The 25,286-nt window shown below is 43.0% G+C and overlaps 1 protein-coding gene across 8 annotated transcripts in view; it reads left to right on the forward strand.

The window, feature by feature from the left end:
* Positions 1 to 25,286, forward strand: part of BCL11B (BCL11 transcription factor B) — a 169,779-nt gene that overhangs the window by 75,803 nt on the left and 68,690 nt on the right. For 5 of the 8 annotated variants that reach the window (XM_082216978.1, XM_082216977.1, XM_082216979.1 and 2 more), the window contains exon 3: positions 2,136 to 2,342. The exons of the other annotated variants lie outside the window; for them this stretch is intronic. In XM_082216978.1, the coding sequence (XP_082073104.1) occupies positions 2,136 to 2,342 (207 nt within the window). The remainder of the gene's footprint in view (positions 1 to 2,135; positions 2,343 to 25,286) is intronic. 8 annotated transcript variants of the gene reach the window in all.

Here is a 25,286-nt window from a genome sequence, read left to right on the forward strand (position 1 = left end):
TCTAATAGTCATAATTTTCTGTCTGACTAACCAGTAAAACCATCCATCTGGAGACTAGAATTGAGGGGCTGGTTGGTACAGAGAGAGAAAGCAGAGATCCTGGTAATGTACCCTCCCCCCTGATGCCCAACAGCTCCCCCTTCCTTAGTTGGTAGAAGCAGTTTTGGCAGTTGTGTTGGAGTGCCCCCAGACAATTGTATGAGGGGATTTCTGTATCCATGTTGAGGCCACCTTGTCTGTTCTAGCGAAGGACTTCATGACCACCATAGCAACTGTGAGGCTGTTTCAGTACCCAACATATGAACCTAACACATCTAGTGTGACATATGCTTAACCTAGTCTGGGTACAGAATGGATTTGTGGTGTTTGCCCACAAATATAGAGTGTGTGGGTCTTTTTTGTCACATTATCCCATGGTCATGGATGAACCGTAGCCTGGTGAGGTTTGGATTGACAGTAGCTAGCCCTACCTGCAGGGATAGAGGACCAATTAGAACTGCCTGCCCTGGAGACTTGCAGAACCCTAAGGATTCCTGACATCTCTGGAGGGTTTTCTGGTTGACATGACATACTCTCCTATTGACTCCCTGGTCTTGCTATGGAATGGCGAGATGGAGAGGGCCTTCAGTGCGGTTGCTTCTAATTGTATTCTCCGTCACTGTACCAAATGATCAACTGCTTGCTTTTCCTGAGGTGCTTCAGCCAATGAAACAGGCAGGATGATGGCTGGAATGCAGGCGGCTCAAGTCTTGTAGCAAGACCAACTCGGGGACCAGCTTTGGTTGTTATGGCCTGAGGATGTGGACAAGATACTTCAAGGGGTTTGCCCAGATTCATGCCTTCTTGATCTTTTTCTGTCCTGCCTAATAAGATTGAGCTGTAGGGAATGCAGCAAGAATATATAATATAACACTGGTTCTATATGAACTGTACTGGCTGCCTATCTGTTACTGGGCCCAATTCAAGGCCCAATTCATCCCTTTTTCTGATGTCAACTTATAATTTTGCAATAAGAGCACAGTCCCATAACTATTTGGGCCAGTCCTTTAATGGGGGTAGCTTAAGTGACTTCCTTTTTTTGGCAGAGCGGTTTAGAGTATTTTAAATTTTTCATGCAAACTGTTCCTGGATTTTCATAGAAACAGCAGTATATAAGATGGATGGATGAATAAGTAAGATGACATTCTTGTGCAGCTATTTAGTTTTTAGTATAGGTCTGACAAACAAAGCAAGTTAATGAACGTATGTTTCTACAAAACAACCGACTTGGTGTTCTTCTTCTTCTTTAAAACAAAACAAAACACATACTTGATTGCTCTTCGGCATTTCTAGAAATGAAACATACATTTCTGAAGGCTGAGCTGACAGAAGCTGAATATAGCCAAACTCTAGACATAAATGTTCTTTCTGCTTATTCTAGATAGAGCTCCTCAACAAATATGGGCAACCTGTAAATGTAATGAACAGGTGGTAACCAGAGGTAGACTGAGATGGCAATATGTGTATATATAGCATAACCGTGGCTTGAGAGTTATAGAGGAAGGGAAGAAGATATCGTAAGAATTAAGACAATGGGTGAGATCTAACTGTGGTCTCCTGCCAGCAGAAAATAATTCTTCTGGCGCATCAGCATGTCTCCTTCCTTGCCTCTTTCCTGCAGACCTCATGAACCCCCAAAATACTCTGCAGTGGGTTGGGGGGGACCCTTTGTAGCAGATATACTTGATGATGTGGAGAGGAAAGAGGAGTCCTGTTACACAGGTGGAAGTTCATCTGTGCCATGTTACATATCATCCCGTTCATTTATTTTGATTTATAGTCTCCTCCGTCATGAAGGTTTATGGCAAGTAAGAAGAGCACCCTCCCAGCAAACAAAAAGCCAAAAAAATGGCGTTGTCTTGATAAGAGGCACTAAGTATGATTTTTCGAAGCCTTTCTTCTTGCCTCCCTTTGAACGACCACAGGCACCAGTTTCCCTTGAGCTCCCCCCCCCAGCCCTTATGTACGTCTCTGCGCCTTAAGCAAACGTGCGCCGTGAAATAAAGCACAGCAGCTGCGCATCGCTCCTGCTGTACACCCTCTTTCCCTTCAGACGTAGGTACCACTGACAGATTTCTCTATTGTTTTCTCCTCAGGGCCGTCCAGGCCTGCAAAGCTGCCGGCGGCCTCCATAACTGCCTCCTCCCACCCTCACACATCGGTGATCGCAACACCACCTCTCCACCGTGCTCTGACCTCATTCCCGCCCTGCCTGAGCCTGCCCTGCTACGGGGAGTGCGCAGTCTCAGTTGGCGGGTCTCAGACTGAGACTGGCACATTTGGATGTCATTGTCAGTTGTCAGGTAATAGAAAACGCTTTTATTGTCGCTATGTGAAGGTCAGCCGCCAACGCAATGTCCTCTTTAGTTATGGGAGCGCCAGTTCCGTTTGGATGTGTAAGGACACGGGTAGCAGCACACTGTATGACAACAACTCCTGGCCATTTCTACGGCAGGAGTTAAAATTCACTTGTAATTTTTATTTTTTGGGGGGCTGCGGTCTAGCCGACCTCAGACGTTGCCACAGGTCTGTTGTTGCTGGTTTGTTTATGTCAAGTTGGGAACTAACGTCTTGAGAATCCTCACACAAATGTGATACTCCGACACCAAGATTTTATCTCTCTGGGCTGTTTACTTTTAAGCTTAATTGGATAACATTTAGCATCTGAGGTCTTTCTTCCTAATGATTTGTGTTAAAGGCTTTCCTCAGATCTCAGAGGCACATGGCATACTTATGGTCCACACACTTTTTCTTCACTGCTTTTTTTTTTTTAGCCTCTCATTAATTTCTTCCTTGTTTCATCAGTGCAAAGCAAAAACAACCTGGACATAGCAGACTGTACATACTAAAAGGCTACTAAAAGATGCTCCCCAAAAGTTCAGCCTAAACCCTACAGGTATTATGGGAGACAGTAGCTGTATGTGACCTGATGAAAGCCCCTCTCTCAGAATACTAGAGCCTAGAGCTCACCCAAGGAACCTGGATCCTGGGAGATTCAGGACTGCTGAAAGGAAATAGTTTTAACTCTGCGCAGAGTTGGGGGGAAAGCTGTGACGTTCGTTGTCACAAAATATGGCAATGACTACCAAGTTGAAGGGCTTTAAAAAGAGATTAAACAGATCCACAGATGAGAAGACTATCAGGAGCTACTAATCATGATGGGTATATATAGTACCTCCAGAATTAGAGGCAATATGTCTCTGAATACCAGTTGCTAGGGCATAACAGCAGGGAAGTGCTATTGCCTTGAATATCCAAGGTACGTTTGGTTGGCATTTCCTCAGTTCCTGAGGAAAAGTTGCCACTGCGGTAGATTCCTCCATTCTTCAACAATTTCACAAAATGGGTCAGATCTTAGAGTAACTTCTGAGTAGACTGTGAATTCCATTGCATCTTAACCATCTTTTTCTGTAGCTCGTAATAGTGGCTGTTTATACCAGTGCTGGAGAGCTTGCTCCAGTAGAGTCTTTCCAGATGATCAGGGGGTTTTTAAATTTTATTTTAATGAATTAATTTTTCTTTACAATTGTTCACAGTATAAACAATAACAGAACAATACCCCATCTCACCCACAACTTTTCCCATGTGCTAATGAGAAACGTATAACCAAAAGAGGGAAAGGAATAAGAAGCAATAAAGTGTGTATGAAGAGGCAGAAAAAAAGAAAGGAGATAAAGAAGGAGAGATGAAGAGAGAAAGGACTAAGAGGTAGGGCAGTGGAGAACAAATGGGGTGGAGGTACATGAGATTTAGTACAGAAGCAAATCCAGAAAATTCTGGTTTTTTGTTTTTTGTTTAGTAATTTTCAGGAATCTCCAATTATGAGACATTGTCCTACTGCAGTAAATTCTCATTTGTTGCATTCAGCCCAGACACATTCACTAAGATGCTTATTGTTTCTATACATCATATAGCTTTATATAGGAAATGACACTTTGCAATGTATAAAAGGAGAAGTCCCTGTACTGTGGAATTTACAATCTAAAACTTCTGTTGGGTTGTTTTTTCCCATTTTGCACCTGGGAAAAGTCTAGTCTTCCTTCAGATAGTATGTCAGTTGTGATGGTTGTTGTCCTGGGGAAGGTGGTTGTCTAAGTTACATTGTGATACGTATCCATGAAAGATAAGTCATACGAGTGGCGTGATTTCTGCTCCATATATGAAAAATTGTGTGGTGCATGTTTGGTTGGGTCAAAAGTGACGATGAAGCTAGCTCTCTGGTTTGAATCCATCCCTCGTTTGAAGGCTTATTTTCATCAGTCCGATGGGATACTGACAAACTGGATGTGACCTCATAATGTGTGCATCATGACCTTCATAAAATACACAATAACTTTCACACAAATTTCCATCTTTTTAACATATGAATCCATGCTGCTGCTGTTTTATTATGTCATCACTGTGCATGGAACTTTAGAATAATAATCCAGAGACAACCCTTCATCGAGGAGCTTACAGTCCAAATCAAACCAAATTCAATAATAATAATAATAATAATAATAATAATAATAATAATAATAATAATTTATACCCCACCCATCTGGTTTGGTTTTCCTAGGCGCTCTGGGTGGCTTCCAGCAAAATATAAAAAATAATAAAATGTCAATAATTAAAAACTTCCTGATACAGGGCTGCCTTCAGATGTCTTCAAAAAGTCAGAGAGTTCTTTATTTCCTTGACATCTGATGGGAGGGCGTTCCATAGGGAGGGCGCCACTGCCGATAAGGCCCTCTGCCTGGTTCCCTGTAACTTCACTTCTTGCAGTGATGGAACCACCAGAAGGCCCTTGGAGGAGGACCTCAGTGTCCAGGCCGAATGATGGGGTGGAGATGCTCCTTCAAGTATACTAGGCCAAGGACCAGCAACTGAATAGGTGGAGGGGAGGGAGGCAGAGTTAATAGTAAATGAATACGAACCAGTGCATTCAAGCTACAAGAAAGGATATTCCCACTAAACATCAGGATGAACCTTTTGACAGTAAGAACTGTTTGACAGTGGAATGGACTCCCTTGGAAGGTTGTGGACTCTTTTCATTGGAGGCTTTGAAGCAGAGGTTGGATGGCCATCTGTCATGGATGCTTTAGTTGAGATTCCTGCATTGCAAGGGGTTGGACTAGCATGGTAAGAACAATACTTGAAGAGCTTTCGATTCCCTTCACTTGCTTCTTCCTCCCCTCTCCTCTAGTGCAGCCAGTTCGGAAGCTTTTGCTACTGGTTTGCGCTGAGCACAGTTTAGTGGCTTCAAGCCAGTGGCGTAATCCAAACCTCAAGGTAGTTTGTGCCTAGTTAAGATTAAGTACAGTTTGTCACGTCTGGACATAACAAGCCGTGGTTAATGTAAACCTGAAGCAAAAGCTTATGCATTCCTCCTTGTGGCCATGGTGAAGAGGGAATGCAGGGTCTGAGACTTGGCATCAAAATACTAAGTCACAGTTTAGTGTGTCCAGACTGTGCCATTGAGATATGAAAAAGAGATAGTAGATAAAGTGAAGGGGTGTAGATCTTTAACACTATGAATTTATGTTACTGCACAGGGGAAAGGGGGGGGGGGTTATAGTTCAGTGGTAGAGCCTGTACTTAGCATCCAGAAGATTTATTCGATTGCAATTTATTGTAAAATAAATAAACCCGCTGTCCCGGCTTCAACGGAGATGCTTTAAAGCAGCTCACAAAACAAAATAACAACGATCCAGTAATGAAAATCTAATAAATTAAAACAACAACAGCATTTAAGCACACCCACACCCTCCAAAGAGAGCCAGACTTTAAACACATGGTAATCTAAGCAACAGTAAAATCATAAAAACTTGGGGATGAAAAAATATCTTCAGATGCTTGCAGAACACAAACAAAGAAGAGAGTTGCCTATATGAGGCACTGCATTGCTTCCAAACGCATCTCAGAAGGCAATGACATTGACATGAGGAACCCATTAGTTGATCTGAAAAGATGGGAGGGTTCACATGAGAGGAAACTGCCCTTCAAGTAGCTTGGTTCCAAACCAGTATGGGTTTTTGAGGTAATAGCCACCACCTTGAATAGCACTGAGAAACAGACCAGGAGCTAGCACAGCTGGATTCAGTAAGGATCCGAGATCCAATCCTTGCAGGGCCCTGGCATCAGTGGTTGGCATGGTCAGGTATCTGCCGAGGACCCAAACTTCAGCAGAAGGTTCACTGTGACAAGGGCTCCTCTTCACCATGGCAACCTGCTTGATCACCTTGGCCTAGACAGTGGCGGTGGGAATAGTAAGGAGAAGGAGGAGCAACAGAAGCGACTGCCTGCTTGCTGATGGTCTCTCTTCCTAGCAAAGAAGCAGGTGATAGCAATGATGAGAAAGATGAGCAACAAGGAGGTGACTCCATGAGGGAGGGAGGCCTGTGGATGGTGTGCTGCTGAAGGGCACACAAGAACCAGGAGCCATCTCCCACTGTTCCTTTGGGCATCACAGCCAGTTGGAATACACAGTACTATTTTATTTATTTAATGACTTGCAGACTGTTCTTCAGGCAAAACAAAAACAACAAAACTTCCCATAGTGTTGGCAAACTTTATCCACAAACAGTACCAGGATAGAGCAGTTGTCTTGAGTCCATAGGAGAGAGCTTTCTATGTTCCCATGTTCATGGTCTGAATGACGGGAGAGGTGGAGGACTTTAAGTTCTGGAAACAAAGGAGTTGATTAGTGGAGGCAAGAGTTGTTTTCCATGGTTTGTAACACCCCACCCCACCCCACCGACTTAGTATATGGGCCTTGCAATGACGAATTCAACGTTTCTCCTACAGATACTTTATTCCGTCAGCATTTATTTGGCATAACATAGACGCGAGGAGTCTCTCCCATATAGGAGATGTAGCAAGCCAGTGTGCTACCCTGTTTGCTCACTTCTTCTAAGACAAACATGCAGCAATAATGGAGAGAGTAAAACTAAGAATAGATAAGGAAAGAGTAACTCAATAAAGCACACAGAAGCAGGGGACGTATGCATTTTGCATTCCTTCACTTCCTACTCTGCCGGTCGTGCACTGTTAGTTTTTTGGACTGATCTTATTTGCTGAACAAGTTGTGCCAGTTTTAAGTGGGGGGAATCGACCTGGTATCATGGCTTCCTGTAGTTACTGCTGTAATCTGCAGCACTTAGAGAATACGTTAATATCAAAGCACACACTAAACATTTATGACAGTAGTTGGTCAAGTTTTGTTTGAAATAAAACATCTTCTTCCCCCCACCCACCATTGGAGAGGAGGTTATTAGCCCCTTATTGTCTCATTCAGTGGAGAAAACAGAAGAAATCAGGTGACATTTGAAGCATGCTGCGGTGAAGAGGGTTGTTTTACGGGTAGTCAAAATTAGAAGAAGCTGATTTGCATGGGATTTGTAAGGAAGGTGATAGTGAGGACTCCAGTGATAAGAAGTGTGCAGTTTTCCTTTAGCATTAGAGATTGGTCTGAGAGGGAAAGTTTCACCAAATTCTCAATCCCAGCATTTCACTTTCCAGACTTCTCTACATTTGCCTTGCTTAGTTTATTTTTAAGTTGCTTTCTTCTGTTGTTAGAAATTTGTTTCTTCCTCTAGAGAGCCAGTGTGGTGTAGTGGTTAAGAGCGGTAGTCTCGTAATCTGGGGAACCGGGTTCGCGTCTCCGCTCCTCCACATGCAGCTGCTGGGTGACCTTGGGCTAGTCACACTTCTTTGAAGTCTCTCAGCCCCACTCACCTCACAGAGTGTTTGTTGTGGGGGAGGAAGGGAAAGGAGATTGTTAGCCGCTTTGAGACTCCTGAAGGGGAGTGAAAGGCAGGATATCAAATCCAAACTCTTCTTCTTCTTCTTCTTCTTCTCTAAGCAAGGGTGGTTTTTCCCCAGCTCTTTTAGTAAAACTAAATATGGATCACATCATCATCATCATTTTAATTCGGAATGTCTTTAGTTCGGATTTGAAGCAAAACTAGAATGAATACAATATTTTGTTGTTGTTGTTGTTGCCATTATAATAAGATTTTACCAAAAGTTGGGGGAATGAATCAACTTTTTTTAAAAAAACAACAACACACCCATGACTATAAAATGTCAGTGTTCAAATCAACTTAAAAACAACACTCATACTTGGAAAAAAGAAAAGAAAAGAAATCTTGCAGCTTTGGCCTGGACGATGGCATAGCACCTTTGCTGTTCAGAATTGGCATGGACAGGGAGCTGTTAAGAGAATGGCCTTAGATGCTGAAACTGCGGGAAACGGAGCTTTTGAGCAGTTTTGCAATTTACAGTAAACATTCTGCATTCCTGGCTGCCTGGGGATGTTTGGAGGCTGAAACATAAAACCTGCCATTGATAATACATCCTATTACTATTTCTGCACGGTGTTTTCTATTTGCAGCCTGATCCTGAGTCTTGCTGCCCTGACTGTTACACTAGTTTAGTGTCACAATCCTTGACTTCTCATCTCATCTTAGGCACATATATGCAGATTTTAGTCTATTAAGCCTACAGTCCTGTACCCACTCCAATGAACTCAGTGGGGCTCACTTCTGAACATAGACATACACTATTAGTTGTGCAAGCAAGATTGTCCCATGACCACGACTCTTTTTGAGCTTCAGAAATTGCAGGAGCAATCACAAGACAGTTGTTCCCTATTATAAACTGACCTCCTTAGTCTTTCTTTTTCTTTCTTTCTAATGCTAGTTCGGTTTTCTGACAGGCTTTGAATTCTATATAAAGCCATCATAGGGAACAGACTTTTGCAAGATGGGCCCACTCCCTAAAATATTGCTTTTAAATATCTACAGACGTCTCTGTTGCCATGTCCTTTTTTGCCTCCAAGGAGAGGCTTCTGCCTGCTGAATTGGATTCTCCCACTGAAACATGTTTAGTGTCTGTTTAATTAGAAGCTGGAAGGGAGTTGCAAAATTCACAGGCTTGTGGTGCATGGATCAAAACCAACACATTGCTCCTTTTTCTGATTAACTTGCTATGAATCCTTTAAAAAAAAATAAAGGGGGGAAAAACGTATAAAAAGTTGGAAGTAGTTCTGAGGTTTTAACTTTGATGAAGACAACTAAACCTAGAAATGTTTACAGACATCCACACTAATAGGTAGGAAGGACACACATATTTTTGTGCACCCGGACTAGCAAAGTACAAGGCATCTAGTTTTTTCTCCTTTATATCTCATTGCCCATATGCCTAGCAAATATCACTGATGTAGAAAAATGAATCTATTGCTATCCCTTCCTCCCCAAACACATTATACCTTGGTGCTTTCCATTGGTGGCTCGTAGTGTGTGTGTGTGTGTGTGTGTGTGTGTGTGTGTGTATTGCCCTTTTCTATAAGCTCAGAAAAACACACACCAGTCGGATGCAAATATGTTTATTCCATGGGGTTCAAAATTTAATAATAAAGGTTACTGTTTTACGTTCCTAAAACTATCTGCCATTTTTGGAATTTTGTACAGATGTGAGGGTTCTGAAGGTAACCCAATATTCATTTACCCACAATAGCTGTTCTCCCCATTCCAGGGAAGGAAGCAGATCTGCACTTCTTCTAGATTTCCTTCCTCCATTGCAGTGAATGTAGCATCCCATATGCACATAGCTGAACATATGTGGTTGAGTTACGCCAAGGCAGACCATTGGCTCATCTAGCATAGTATTGGCCAGGGAGCTTTATTTATACACTGGAGAGCTGGGGATTGGTGTAAGAGAATTTGGAGATTATTGAACTTGAATGTGGCATTGAACTGTGTTGCAGATGGTGTGTTACTAGCTGAGTTGATTAGAATCATAGGAAGCAAACTTAGACCATTGGTTCTGTATTGTCTACAGTGACTGGCGGGATTTCAGTTCCCAACCCTACCTGGAAATGATCTAACCTGGAACCATGTGTATGCATGAACTGCCACTGAGCTACGGCATTTCCCCTGGACCAGTTCTTTGGTCAATGGTTGCATCCATACCTATGTGCATGGGGACATTCTTATACAGTGGTGGCAAGCACCTATTTGGCCTGGACATGGTGACAGGCCAAGGCCCCCATCTCCTCTCCCCAGTGGCTTCTTCCTCACTTCTTTCTTACATTGCCTGGTCTGATTATAACATTTATATGTCACATTTTTGCCAATGCATTCAGGACAGAATACAGTGTAAAACACTGGTGTACGATCTGAACAGAGATCACACAAAGTAGAAAAGATACAGAAAGGAAAGGAGAAAATAAGTCAATTCAGGTATCCTAGAGAAAAACAACTCTATTTTAATTTTTTTAGTCTCTGGTCTGTCTGCTGTATGTTTTTGTAGCATCCTCCCGGGGGGCCAGATTTGGTCCCGATTCCTGTTCTAGCTGCTGATTCCTATTCTTTGCAAGTGAAAAATGCAACAGAAAATAGCCTTATGCAAGTGGGGGAAATGAGGAGTAGCTTTTCATGTGGGGTGGGGACTTTGTCTTTAGTTTCCACTACAAACCAGATTTTTTTTACCAGTATAGACCTTTGTTCAGAGCTCAATGAAGCCCATATTAAGAAAATGAATTTTGCCTTAGATATTAAGAAGCAGTAAAAGAAAATGAAAAAGCCAAACAGATTCTGAATACAAAAGATGGAAAGAAATCACAAATTCTGCATATTTAAAAAACAGCGAGTGGCCATTGACATGCATGATTAATGGAGAAGGTGGTGGAAGTTCAAGCTTCACTGAGGAACACACAGAGGCCCGAGCTCTCAGAGTTTAAAACAATATATCTCAAATACAAGGAGCTTGGCTGCATTAGTCATTAAGGTGTTCTAAAAATTACTGAGCGATCTTGTAAAGTTAACATCAGTTTGTCTGTACCGCCTTCTGTTCACTGAATTCCTTAGCCAGCCTGGTGTGTTCTTGCCATTGTTTTAAAGGTAAAAGGATTACCTGTAAGTAAAACAATGTGATTGAATTTAGTATGTGTGTTTAATATATACACATATATTAATAGATAATTTTTCTCCTCTTCAATTATATCCTTATATTCATTTTTGTGTGTGTGGCGTTTATACTCCCGAGTCAGCCAATGAGAATCCCTAGATCAGACCACCCTCGCTGTGAAAAAAAAGGGAAAAGAAAAGAAAAGAGCCTGATACAATTAATACAGTCTGTCTAGAAAGCAGCATTATTTCAGAAACGTTTATGTTAATGATATGGTATGTGTTCTGCACATTTCATACTCAAACAAGAAGCAAGCTTTTGTTTCATTCCAGACTGGGTTTTATTAAAACTGGAGGATCAATGGGAAAACAAAACAGTAATCAGAGCGGGGAATGTAAACTCATCCAGTTTGAAAAAAGAAAGAAAGACGCGCCTCTTAACAGTGCAATCCTGTGCACATCTACTCAGATATAAGTCCAGTTGAGTTCAGCAGCATTGTAAAGGTAAAGGGACCCCTGACCGTTAGGTCTAGTCGCGGATGACTCTGGGGTTGCAGCGCTCATCTCGCTTTACTGACCGAGGGAGCCGGCGTACAGCTTCCGGGTCATGCGGCCAGCATGACTAAGCCGCTTCTGGCGAACCAGAGCAGCGCACGGAAACGCCATTTAGCTTCCCGCTGGAGCGGTACCTATTTATCTACTTCCACTTTGACGTGCTTCTAAACTGCTAGGTTGGCAGGAGCAGGGACCAAGCAATGGGAGCTCACCCTGTTGCCGGGATTCGAACCGCCGACCTTCTGATCGGCAAGCCCTAGGCTCCCAGGTAAATGCTTATAAGATTGCAGGCTTAAATGCTTATAAGATTTCAGGCTTAAACTTAACAAAGCTGCAGGAGAACCCCACTGGTCTTGCACCCGTTCTCGCATCATGCCCAGTTGGATAGCAAAGCACACACCAAAATCAGGTTTAAAAACACGCTGCCCCAGTCCTCCCACTTTGCCCAGTGCCCTAGCCCTTGCATGAAAAAATGGTGAGAGGAAACTGGGCTGCTCATGTACATGTGTCAGAGAGAGAGAGAGAGAGAGAGAGAGAGGTAACTACAGCGATCTATATTGACGCTACATATAAAATATACAATATTGGGGAAATGTGGCTTTCACCAGGGTGGAATTTGCTAAAGTTTGTGCTTGGGAGAAACCGCCCTATTAGCTGGCGTTACTTAATATTTATTGATTTGAATAAAATATTTACAGCATTTCGCAGAATGGCATTTGTGCATGATAGCTACTTTAAAGCAAATATGCTTTACAAAAAAACAACAACCCTGACTCAAACGTTATGTACAGAGTGTTGCATCTCTCAGTTTATTATAGGAAAGCAACCAGGAAAATATGGCTGAGTGTGTGGTTGTGTTTTGTATTTTTAGGCAACGATTGTAGATAGGAGTGTTTCAGAAACTACATGGAGAAACAAGGCGAGAGCACTGTAAATATTCAGAGAAAGCTAAGAATCCATTTGGGGGGTGGGTTTTCTCTTCCACCCACAGCCCCTGGTGCTATTAATCTAAGTTAAGGACTGCCTTTGTTCTAAAGAGACATTCAAATCGATGTAACTCGGTAAATCCTCATCATGTAGAGTTAAGAAGCAGCAGGGGTAACAGTATTTAAAGATGTTTAAAAGTGCATTCTTGCCACTTCTAAGCACCCAGTCCTTGTGCGCGCGCTGTGTGTGTGTGTGTGTGTGTGTGTGTGTGTGAAATTGCAATATTAGCAGGTGGAAATAGATGGTATAATCTAAACACAAAGGGACCTAAGGTAACCAAGGATGTAGGAGAGACAATGGCTTCAACACTTAGAGAGTTAACTGGATTTTATTCTAATACCCAAGCCCAAGAGCCTGAACTCTTCAAACACTCCAAATGTAGAGCTAAATCAAAGAATTCTGTTTCAAATCCGTACAAGATGTTGCTGTTCTCTCCCCCCCCCCCCTGACAGGAGAAACATTTGGAAGTGTAGTTTCTTTCTTTCCCTTTCCTTCCTTCTTTCTTTTCTTTTCTTTTCTTTTTTTAATAGCTATCTTAAAAAGGAGTTTGGATGTTTAGCACAGCTGGTGCTCATTACATTATGCACTATCAATAAAATAGCATGTGTAATTAATTTTTAATGCGGTGCTCTATGCAGCGCTTTAAAGCAGTTACTGTATGGGGAGAGCTGACACTGGTCACCAGCGTCAGAAATATTAAAAGAGAAGGCTAGGTTTTTGCATTTTTCAGAAGGTGTGGGAAAGAGACAGTAGCTGTCATCAGCTCGCTGTTCCTGGCCAAGCATAATCGCCTGGAATGCTTCTCTCTCTCTCTCTGTGTGTGTGTGTGTGTGTGTGTGTGCGTGTGTGTGGAAAAAAGAAAGTTGCTTAAATAATAACCCAAGCCAGCGTGACACAATAGATGCAAGTTTTGCTCGGATGTGCAGGGCTAGCTGGAGACATTTTATTGCCGGAGGTGAAAGGTGAGATGGCAGCCCCTGCCCTCCCAGTTCCACATAGAGAAGCCAACTGAGTAGCCAGACAAATCTTATTTCAGCAAAGAGGATTGGATCCCTCCACCATACCTGAAAGCAGCAGGTTAGCTTGTGGGGTGCAGGATAGGCCTTTCAGAGCACACACAGCTCTGGTAATGGCTAGAGCAGGCACCCCCAACCTGCAACTGCAACCTGGCCTACATATCTCATGTTATGTTTGCTTCAGGTTGTGCGTTTTCAGGTTGCGTCCCGCGGCGACCCAGAAGTACCAGAAAGGGTTACTTCCGGGTTTTGCCGCTCGCGCATGCGCAGACAAGTAAAATGACGTCACGCGCATGCACAGAAGCTGCAAATTGCGACCTGCGCACGCGCAGATGCAGGTTGCATTCTTTTCAGGTTGCGTTTGTGAACGGGCCTCTGGAACGGATCCCGTTCGCAACCAGAGGTACCATAATAATAATAATAATAATAGGAAGTGGCCTGGGGAATTGCCACTGCTGCCCCCCTCGCCACATATTCACCACTGAATGTGGCTGTCATACTCTGCCCCCCCTGTGGATGTGGGGAACCTAGGCTTAGTGACATCTCACACTTGTTCTGAAAGACCACTTGGAGACCCTTGGAAATGAATGTAATGAGGCTTCTGGATACAGATGGTAACAGATTAATTGGCCTGGCTTTAAAAAAAACTGGTCCAGGCTCTGCTAAGGGAAGGTTTGGCTTAGGGAACTCTCAAAAGAGGTAAATAAAGCGCTGGATTGAGAAGAAAGTTAGTGCCCCCCGCTACACACACCACTGCCTGACCGATCTGAATTAAACCCCATTCACAGCTTGTAAATATCAAGCAAGGGAAACCTCTGGGGAAAGACAAATTCGGTTGCAAGTCTAAAAGAAAACAAAAGGGGAAGAAGCTGGGTTCTCTCCAGGAAAATTGTGCAGAAATAATACAAGCCTTTGCCTTTTCTTGTGGCTTTTGGTTGGTTACACTCAAAATAAATACCAAAACTTCTTCGCTTCATATTTGGGGAGTGACACTAATTTGGAAGACCGAAGGCCAAAAGGAATGGAACAAGGCCTACATCCTTTTCTCTGATAATTGACCAAATCATAAACAAATCTATTTACACTTTGCCCCCCCCCCCCGGCCATCTATATGGCGTGAATCGTAGTAGATGCCAGACTTTCCTGGAGACGAAAAGCAAAGGGGATTGCTAGGATTTAAATTAAAAAATGGGGAAGGGGGGTAATATGTCAGCAGGACTTTTTTCCCCTAGAAGGGCTACTATTCCTTTTATAAAAGTTGCATAGGAAGCAGAAAATTCACCAGGTGTGGCATTTCTTACCACAGTTCTACAGTGGTGGGGGAAATGTACACCTGATATACCTATAGGTTTCCCCTCCCTGTTAAAAGTACAGAAGTCCTCTCAGGCCATGGAGTTGCCATTAGAGACGGGGGAGAGTTTTCATTCAGGTTTGCTTTTGCACTTTCCAAAACAGAACAAGAACTGAAACACAGCCGTCTTTCAAACTTTGCACATTTCTGAATTTTAGCAATGCATTCACACAGCCAAGTAATTGCACATAGTAGAGAAAACACCATCTAAAAATGTGTTCTATTACGGGAAATTGCTTTGCTGATGTGGGAACTAAGTGGTTACATTTCTCGGAGGAGCTCAGTCGGCAGGCCAGGGGCCACTACTGAAAAGGCTTTGCTCCTTGCTGCAAATATCTTTACCTCCCATACTGAGGGGGAAGGGGACGATCCAAATATGTGAGTGGATGGCATCACATAGGGAGGCATGCTTTAAAAATATATAGGGGCCTTGATGGTTGCAATACCTAGTTCATTGGGGCTTATTCATGGGTAATCTTCACAAAAGCCCAAGCAGCATGTCTTTAAATATGGGTCTGCCCCACCTCCCATGTAGTGTGGGTGTGTGGGATCTGATTTCAGCAGCAAAAAGGGGAGGGAGTCCTAGAATGCCCCCTGTCCTGGTCACTTCTCTCCTCTCTGGTCTTCACCAGGAAGGAAAGTACCTCTGGGGAAATGCTTAGCAGTGTCCAGCTGGATGCCCTCTTTGCTCTTGCAATTGGGCTCCCCACTTTTTCAGCCATCATCATGAGCAGTTTCAGCTTTAGTTGGAATTGTGAAACCGAGTAAACCTCCTTTTGGATCGGGCTACAGCAGATGTAGGAAGAGGTAGGAAAAAATGCTGAAGCATATTTTCTAGCCAGTAGCCAGAGCAGGCGAACACGTAGGTAAGATGTGGTACATTTCCTTATTCAGAAGCCGGGCAGGGATTTCCATCTTTCGCAGCAGCATCACCTTAGCAACAGGGTGAACTACCATGGATGATTTGTGTTGTAAAATCAGCCACGCTAACTTACTCCTACAACTCCTCAATTTCGCTAAATGCAGCCAGTCAGCTGAATGTCTCTTTGCAAACACTTCATAAAAAAAAGGAAAGATTAAAAACAGAGAGGAGGAAGGCTTGTGTGAAAGAATAATCTGCTAGGAAATGAACCAACAAATTAGGGAACATGGTGCCTGCATACACTTTCTGGCCTTGTTCTCGGCACTGAGATCCAGCGGTGGGGTTTTTAGACACACACATATAACAACTCGTTATATGTGAAGCTGAGGCTCCAATACTTTGGCCACCTCATGAGAAGAGAGGACTCCCTGGAAAAGACCCTGATGTTGGGAAAGATGGAGGGCACAAGGAGAAGGGGACGACAGAGAATGAGATGGTTGGATGGTGTTCTTGAAGCTACTAGCATGAGTTTGATCAAACTGCGGGAGGCAGTGGAGGACAGAAGTGCCTGGCGTGCTCTGGTCCATGGGGTCACGAAGAGTCGGACACGACTAAACGACTAAACAACAACAACATATAACAACTTGGTGTTTGCAACTGTTCTCTTATTGCCTCAACAAAATTCCACTCGGTCGTGTGCAGCGTATGCCGAGCCATTTGTTTTCATCTGATCACCTGGCATAGAGCATGGAGTCCTTCCCATCACTTGAAAATAAGTTGCCCTAAGCTCTTTTCAGGCATTCTTCTGCCTGACTTAAGTAAACACACTGTGCTCGCCTCGCCCCCATCGCTCTCTGCAAGTTGGAAGGCAGACTTCTGGAGAAGACAGCCTCTTGCACTCGTGGAGGCTCCATGTAGACTCCACAAGAACAGGAAGCTCCACACTTCAGAAGTCCACCCTCCCAACTTTGTGAAGGTAAAGGTAAAGGACCTCTGACCATTAGGTCCAGTCATGGCCGACTCTGGGGTTGCGGCGCTCATTTTGCTTTATTGGCCGAGGGAGCTGGTGTACAGCTTCCGGGTCATGTGGCCAGCATGACTAAGCCACTTCTGGCAAACCAGAGCAGCACATGGAAATGCCGTTTACCTTCCCGCCAGAGTGGTACCTATTTATCTACTTGCACTTTGACATGCTTTCGAACTGCTAGGTTGGCAGGAGCAGGGACCGAGCAACAGGAGCTCACCCCGTCGCGGGGATTCGAACCGCCGACCTTTTGATCGGCAAGTCCTAGGCTCTGTGGTTTAACCCACAGCGCCACCCGCGTCCCTGAAGAGTGAAGAGAGGGGGCCAAATTAGCACAACTATCCCTGTGGCCCTCCCCTCACATGCTTACTTAACTTGGAGAGAGGAATGCCCAAAGAGGAAGTGCTTTGCATATGTTGTGTATTCTGTACTCTGCAGGTGGCTGCTTATGACAGTGTGTCGTGCAGGTAGGTGATGCCCTCAGAAACTCTTCAGAAACCTTGCTAATGTTGTAAGAGCAGAGCTGAATGTGTCCTGCACTGTCAGAACTTAATTCTTCCCCATGGCTCTTCACAGAGAATGGGAGGTCTGCGTATAGCTGCCTTCACCAAGCTGGTGCCCTCCAGATGTTTTTTTAAATAACATTTTATTGATTTTCCAAAAATAAAAATAATAAAAAACAACAATGCCAAAACAAAACAAATTGACTTCCCTCTAACCCTTTCCTTGGTTCTATTGTTTATCCAGACACTGAATGTCCATTGTTAAATTTGTAACATATTTAAATCACCTGTTGTCCATTCATAATGCTTAAAGTCTAGCAAGTCAATAGAAAGTTGTTAATACTACACACCAGGCTTTTCCAAGTTGGTGCCCTCCAGATGTTTGGGGCTGCAACTGCCGGCAACCTGTTAGCTTGGATGTTGATGTTCAAAACATCTGGAAGGCACCAACTTGGAGAAGTCTGGTATGTAGTATTAGCAACTTTCTACTCACATGGTGAATACTTTCGTCCTAACATGAAGATGGCAATGGGGAAAGTGGCGTCAAGTGGTAACAGGAGACAGGACAATAAAATAAAAGTTGGCAGCTCTGTACCATAAGAACACGAGAAGAGCCCAACTGGAACGAGCCAGGGTTCTTTTCCTATTCTTACCAATCTTTACTTGGCCAAAATATTTTAGGCTAGATCTTTATATGCGTGTGTTTCTTTCTCTGTGTGAGCACATGCTTATGTCACTGTGCTAATATTTAGCCTGAGGAATCTAAGTAAAACCCCGTGTTTTGGCCCAGAAAGTCATCTTGTTCTCCTCTTGTAGTTCACAGCTCAGGAAACGCTGAACACATTTTTTTACATTAATTCTCGCAGTTTGTCGTGGGTAGCAGCTAAATCCAAGAAGTTCTCTGCAGAGTACGCAGATTCTGTGGCTGGCATTCATGGTCTTCAACATGGGCAAATTGATTCTTTCAAGGCTGAAAAACTGGAAAACCACTGGTTTCATTGGGTTACTTGCATTGCAGCATCCAGTGAAGTGTAAATAAATTATCCCAGCAGCTGGTTTGAATGAGTGTTTCTTTGTATATGTTGTGCTTTTGTAGCATTTTCTTTTGGTTGTGTAGGATGAATTTTTCATCAGTGGATGAAAGAGGATCGCCTAGTGCCCAGTTTATTACCTTTTAGGTGTTGGATTAAGACATTTTTATTCTCCCAGTCATTGTAATGCTCTGTCCTTTTAAAATACTGCATACTGCCAATACTATTTAAAATGCTGGAAGTTTGTTTTTTTAAAAACTTAGCTTGTGTATTGTGCTAATTATGTTATTTATTACTTTTAATTGGTTTATTGTGTTTTTCATTGTTTTGTTTCAAATCGTGCTGTAAATTGCCCTAGGATTAATATTGTGCTGGATGATAAATGAATACCATGAATGAATGAAATATTGGAAAATAAATACCTTCTTTTTATCATTTATTTCTCCATCTCTCTGTTGGGCATCATATTATTCCATTTACTAAGTGACTGCAGTCACTAATATAGTTTTCTTTTTCTTTCTAAAACAGTGGCCGCATCTTTTTTTCTTTCCGTCTGAGAATGTAGAATTGTAAAGAATGTTTGATTTAGGACAGTGAGGATGTGGAGATCAGAGGTTGAAATTAAAGATGTAATGAATCAGTAAGATGTCTATGAGGAATGAAACAAGTCCAAATCTGCCCCAGAGAAGGTTTGCATTTTTAAAAAGAATTCAGCTAGAGAAGTCGGAGGTCTGGGGACTTATGGAATGAGGTTAATGTAGGTGTGAGTAGTTGAAATGACAAGAGCATTTGGAAAGTTTCCATAAATCTGCACTTTAAACAATTCTATTCCACTTTGTGGGAATTAGTGGGAATTGTGATAGAGAAGGTCCAGACTGATCCATTTTTGAATCAGATACCTGCTTTGCAACAATCAGTCCTGCTACTTTGTTCAGGAACCATCTGTTTTCTTAATAAAAGATGTAAAGATAAAATACAAAATTGACCCCATTCCCCTGGTTTTGGTATAGTTTGTTAGTCTACACCACTCTGAATTTTGAAGGCATTGTTTTCTTTGTTCTTTATTCTATATCCTGTGATTTGGGATTTCCCCCCTTTTTATTGCAAAAGGGGAAAATACATAAAAGCCCATAGGAAAAAGATATATGCAGATAGCAATGGCATACATAATATAATACAATATATTTAAATAAGAATTTTGTTACAAAAATATAATATGATGATTCTAATAATAATTACACTGATATAACTAGTATTCTGACTAATCTGGACTCACATATCCCATTCCAACCATGTAAGCTAAACACAGCTCACCAGCAACAAAAATGCCACATTTTTCTTGCATTCCTGGTACTGCCAAAGTGAGAGAGAAGGGGGAGGGTTTTTTGTTTTTGTTTTTTTTTAAGCGGGGCGGATTTTCATGCATCTGGCAGGCTGAAAATAATATGTTTTTGAGTTGGTAGGTCACTAGTTGTGAAAGTCTTATTTAAAACATTGAGCTATTTATGCCCAAATAATAGCTATTATGACGATGGTTAGATTGTTTTGTTTTTATCCCAGAATCTAGTATATTCATAATACCTATAAAAAGGCTTTCTAATTGTTAGAACTTTTTATATTCTCTCCACCCTCCTACAAGCTAGACTGGAATAAGAGACGGTCACTTCTAAAGAGACCCAGTGATCTTCAAGGCAATCTTCAGTCTTGAACCAAACCCAGCAATCTTTCAGTTCAGTCGCTCTGCCTGGCTTCTTGAAAGTTAAAGTCAATCCTTCTTCAAGCAATTAAGGCAGAGATAGCTCTCATTGTTTGTACGAAAATCACGTCGTGTGATGCATTTGTACATACAGGGTCCCATTGCTTATTGCCAATAAGCAGAAATAATTTTTATTAGCAAATGAAGTACTTTACACTGGAGTCACATTACACATTCAGCTAAGAAATCAAGTGATGTATACACATGCACTCTTGTCAGTCACATCATCAGGTGTTCCCTGAAGGCAGAATATGCTGGCTGGGGCTGATGGGATTTGTGATCTCCAGCTGTTTTGGACTATACCGGGGCAGGGCAGCCATGACAGTTTCCGGCCGCTAACACAACAGTATTGTGGCACCCTAAAGACTAACAGGTTATTATGGCATAAGTTTTTGTGGCCTGAAGTTGACAGGTCACATTACTTCTCCCTCGCTCTCTTTTTGTAAATATACCCGCCGGCAAAGGACAATAACACTTCATGCATTGAAATAAGAGCTGAATGTGTTTACTTGGCAAATCAGATGAGACCAGGATCTCTCAGACCCTCCTGTTTGCTACTCAAGCATGTACACTGATTGGGATATACTTAATTTTAATAATGACAACAACAGCAATAATGAGTAGTAATAATAGTAGTTTCTCTTTCTAACCACAAGGGCCCCCAACAACGTATACAATGCCAAAACATACAAAATATAAAAGAAAACAATGATTTGGATTTTTAAACGGTCACTTCAGATGCAACAAAATCATTAGAAAACAAAACCTATCAAAAGCCACATGAAATGGGTTTTTTTACAGCCTTTCAAAATTTACACAAGGTTGGGGCCAGCAATTGGGGGATGCTACAGAGAAGGCACTGCAATTGGGGGATGCTATAGCAGGGCCACTGAGGACTGTCATAATTTTTGGACAGGCTATATAATAAATGGGCTATAATATATTTATGTGTCCTGCTCTCAGCCTTTGAAGGGCCCCCTACCCAGAGGTCCTGGAATAGTAGCAGAAACCTTTGGGGTTCTCTTGCTCCTCAGCTGATTACCAGCAGTAATCACTGGATCCTGTCTAGTTTCAGAGCTGGTCGGTGGAACAGCTTTTCAATCAGTTTCTCCCTGCCTAAATGAAGTCCATTAAATGCTCTGTTCCCTCTCAGTATGGCAACCCAGTCCCCTTCACCTGCCAACACAACCCTGGTCTATGTATCCTGCCCTAAGGATCCTCTAGGAATCCTACCGTACTAGCATCATGCCTTTTCCAATGACTGTCTTTTTTTTTTTTACGGGGGGCACTTTATTTGAAGGGCTGTCTGTTTGAAGTTCTGCTTATATGTAAAGAACCCTATACATAAAGAAATGGAAGGCATGGGCCTTGAAGTTGCCCATCAACAGGCTGAGGAGGCCTAGCGGTTGCCTGGTCAAAGGCTCCCTCTCTACTGTGAGGTCTATTGTATTTCTATTTAATTATAGGAATTATTCCTGAAGTTGTGTGTGTGTGTCTGTATGCAGCATCCTATCTGAATTTTATGCAAATTTATGTCCTCCTCTGCCCCCTTTTTTGTGATGTGTAAATGGCCCCAATTATTTCCAACCACCCTATCAGTATATCCTTATGGAACACATGAGGACCACAATATTGCTCAATATTGTCTACTCTGATTGGCAGTCGCTCCCTAGTGCATCAGGCGGAAGTCTCTCCCATCCCTACCTGGCGATGCTGGGGTTTGAACCTGGGACATTCTGCGTACAAAGCAGATGTTCTTCCGCTGAGTTATGACCCTTCCTCATTGGTGATTTCTTTCATCTCAATAAAGTTGGCTATTCCTTTCATTTCCTAAAGTACCTCCTCAGGCAGCCTGTTTGGTCAGTTCCAATAAATCGCATGGATTATTTTTAGCCTAATATTTGTTGGACTCCTGAGCAAAATTGTTTTGATTGTAATTGTAAAAGGAGAAATAAAATACAATAAATGGAAGTGTTGGCTGGCTGGAAACACAGCTCCTCAGCACAGAGAGAGAGAGAGAGAGAGAGATGCTTACTGTGCCAGCGCAAGCTATTATAGCAAGATCTTTTAAAAAATAAAATAAGGGCACTGTCCTTTTAAATCTGATCTCTCAAACTTTACTGGATATTTTACAGAGCCTGGTTTCATTTATAGTGGAGCCAGACTTGCTGTGTGAGTCGTTCGCATGCTGGAATTAGTCTTAAGCTTGCTTCTGTGGCGTTGCCAAATTCCATGTTTGTGTTTTATTTAGAATTCTTTTCACGGCCAGTCGAATCTGTTCAGGCATACACAGGCGGTGTTGCACCCCACAGAGAAAATAAGCAAGCTTGCGTTTTCTTTGGCATAGGCCTTGGCCACAAAAGACTGCGGTCTAAAAAACATTTTTTCCCTTAAAAAAAAAAGCTATTTTAACCCATAACAGATGTATAAAGTAGGCACAAGCATGCCAGTTTCCTTAGTTTTAATTAAAAAATAATTATGGCTTTAATGGGATGCTAGTGACAAATTTGGATGAATGGTGGGTGACAGTATCTCCAGGCTCCCTTCAAGTTTATAAATTAGTGTATTTCTCTTGGCTGATGAAACAGATGAAATTAAGAAAAGGGAGCAGTCATATATCCCCCCCCCCCGCTCCAAAGACACACTTATTAAAGATAAAATAAAATATACTGAAATAATAGAACACCATTGGCCTGAAGCATAATTGGGTTGGGGTTGAACTTTGCTTCTGCAAGACACCTGCAAAGGCATCCTTTGTGATTTTGCAGTAGCCACTCTGCCAAATCTTTGTGGTTTACAGCACCAGATAGCTTTATTTATAGCCACATAGTCAGCAGGAGTGTTTCATTCACAGAATTCTTAAAAATAGGAACTCATACCTGCGCTGCTATTACCATTGCTAGCAGAACTGCTACTTTTATGACCTCAAGGGCTGACTACTATGAAACATTCTAGAATCATAGAATCATAGAGTTGGAAGAGACCACAAGGGCCATTGAGTCCAACCCCCTGCCAAGCAGGAAACACCATCAGAGCACTCCTGACATATGGTTGTCAAGCCTCTGCTTAAAGACCTCCAAAGTAGGAGACTCCACCACACTCCTTGGCAGCAAATTCCACTGTCGAACAGCTCTCACTGTCAGGAAGTTCTTCCTAATGTTTAGGTGGAATCTTCTTTCTTGTAGTTTGGATCCATTGCTCCGTGTCCGCTTCTCCGGAGCAGCAGAAAACAACCTTTCTCCCTCCTCCATGTGACATCCTTTTATATATTTGAACATGGCTATCATATCACCCCTTAACCTCCTCTTCTCCAGGCTAAACATGCCCAGCTCCCTTAGCCGTTCCTCATAAGGCATCGTTTCCAGGCCTTTGACCATTTTGGTTGCCCTCCTCTGGACACGTTCCAGTTTGTCAGTGTCCTTCTTGAATTGTGGTGCCCAGAACTGGACACAGTACTCCAGGTGTGGTCTGACCAGAGCAGAATACAGTGGCACTATTACTTCCCTTGATCTAGATGCTATACTCCTATTGATGCAGCCCAGAATTGCATTGGCTTTTTTAGCTGCCGAAAAATTCTGTGTAGGGTTCCCCATGACTTGGGAGGGGGAAATTCAGATGACTTCCTCCATGCATTTTTTTTTTTGGGGGGGGGAGTATTCCTTACCACCACTTACGACCACCCTGTAAGTGAAGGTCCCCTCATGGATGTGTGTGGAACATCTCATCAGGAATGGTCATCAGGATTTCCCCTTTCACATGGAGGATCTCAGCTTGTGTATCTCAGCTGGTTGTTAGTGTGTTGGGGTGTGACTAGCCCTTGCGGCATGGCAATGTGTCTCATGTGCTGTTGACATGTCAGAAGGAACACATTGCACCAGTGTTCCTGCTGTCTCCTGCTTGCAGTCGAAGGTGCCTTTTCCTTCAACTTGCCTGACATGCTAAGGCTTTGGGAACACGGGAAGCTGCCATATGAGTCATAACATTGGGTCATCTAGTTCATTACTGATTGACAGCGACTCTTTTAGCGTTTCAGATAGGATCTTCTCCCAGTCCTATCTGGAGATGCTGGGGATTGAACCAGGTACCTTCTGAATGCAAAGAAATTACTCTGCCACTGAGGTATCTGCAGCCAATCCCTGGAAAAAAAAACAGTTGTGCCAACTATGTGATAGATACTTGACTGATCACCGGGTTGGCGAAACTCCTTGCACTGTGGTTCTCAAGCGTCCGACAGCCAGCTGGCTGTTGGGTGCTTGGGAAGCACTTTGACAGGTGAGTAGTACAATGTACTTGCCCATCATCTGATGTCATCATGTGGCACTATCCTTAGGGTGACGCTGTCTTTTCTAAGCATCGGCTAAGAGTAGATGTTTTCAAATTGTTCCCAAGAGCCATTCGAAAAGCTTTTGGGGTTATTCAGTGATAAACTGAATTATGGCACGGAATCTTATCTGACGTTACTAATCTTCCCTGGAAACATGCAACTGCAGGGGTCTGTTGGGTCCATGCAGGGCCAAACAGGTCTGGTTGGTAGTCTATATGTGCTGAGAATACGCCCTATACAACAGTGGCTCCCAACTGGTGGTCCATGGACCTCAGAGGGGGTCTGTGGCACATACCCATCAACTGTCTGCTACATCCCATTTTAGGGGCCATGATCTCATTAAAGCATGGCGCCCTAAAATGCCCAAGATGGCAGCTGGACTGCAGTGCTCCAAAATGTGCGTTTCTGGACGCCGTCCACTCTTGCGGGTCATGTGACTCACACGGGACTGCAGCCCGGTTATGCGCTGGGCATGTTGGAGGGTATGGTGGCACCATACACATAACCAAAACTACCACAGAGATACCAACATTTTCAGAAGTAGGGGATCCATGGCTTGGCTTTTGCAAAACGGGGGGGGGGGGGTCGCAGTGGGAACCAATGCCCTAGAACCTACGTAAGACTTTTGTGTGGCATGCAGGGCTTCCTTGGCAAACCAACGGGTGAGAGGGCTAATTCCTTATTGTAGGAATGTTCAGAAACACTGTGGGCGTAGGAGCCTGCGCACAATGTTGCAAGCACATTCGCTCTCCCACCTCCCCCCCTCACTGCAAGAGGGAACGACAGAGGAGGGTGGGTACAGCTTAACCCCCCTTTTTTTTACTTCAAGTGGCTAAAAGGGTATAGCTAGTCCTCATTACCATGGTGACCAACTGGAAGAAGAAGCCACCTAAGTTCTAAGACGCTCGAATCCAAGCCAAAATGCTGGATGCCTGCTGAGAAAAAGGAC

This window comes from Podarcis vaucheri (genome assembly GCF_965113315.1).
Source record: "Podarcis vaucheri genome assembly, chromosome: 1".
NCBI classification, from domain to species: domain Eukaryota; kingdom Metazoa; phylum Chordata; class Lepidosauria; order Squamata; family Lacertidae; genus Podarcis; species Podarcis vaucheri.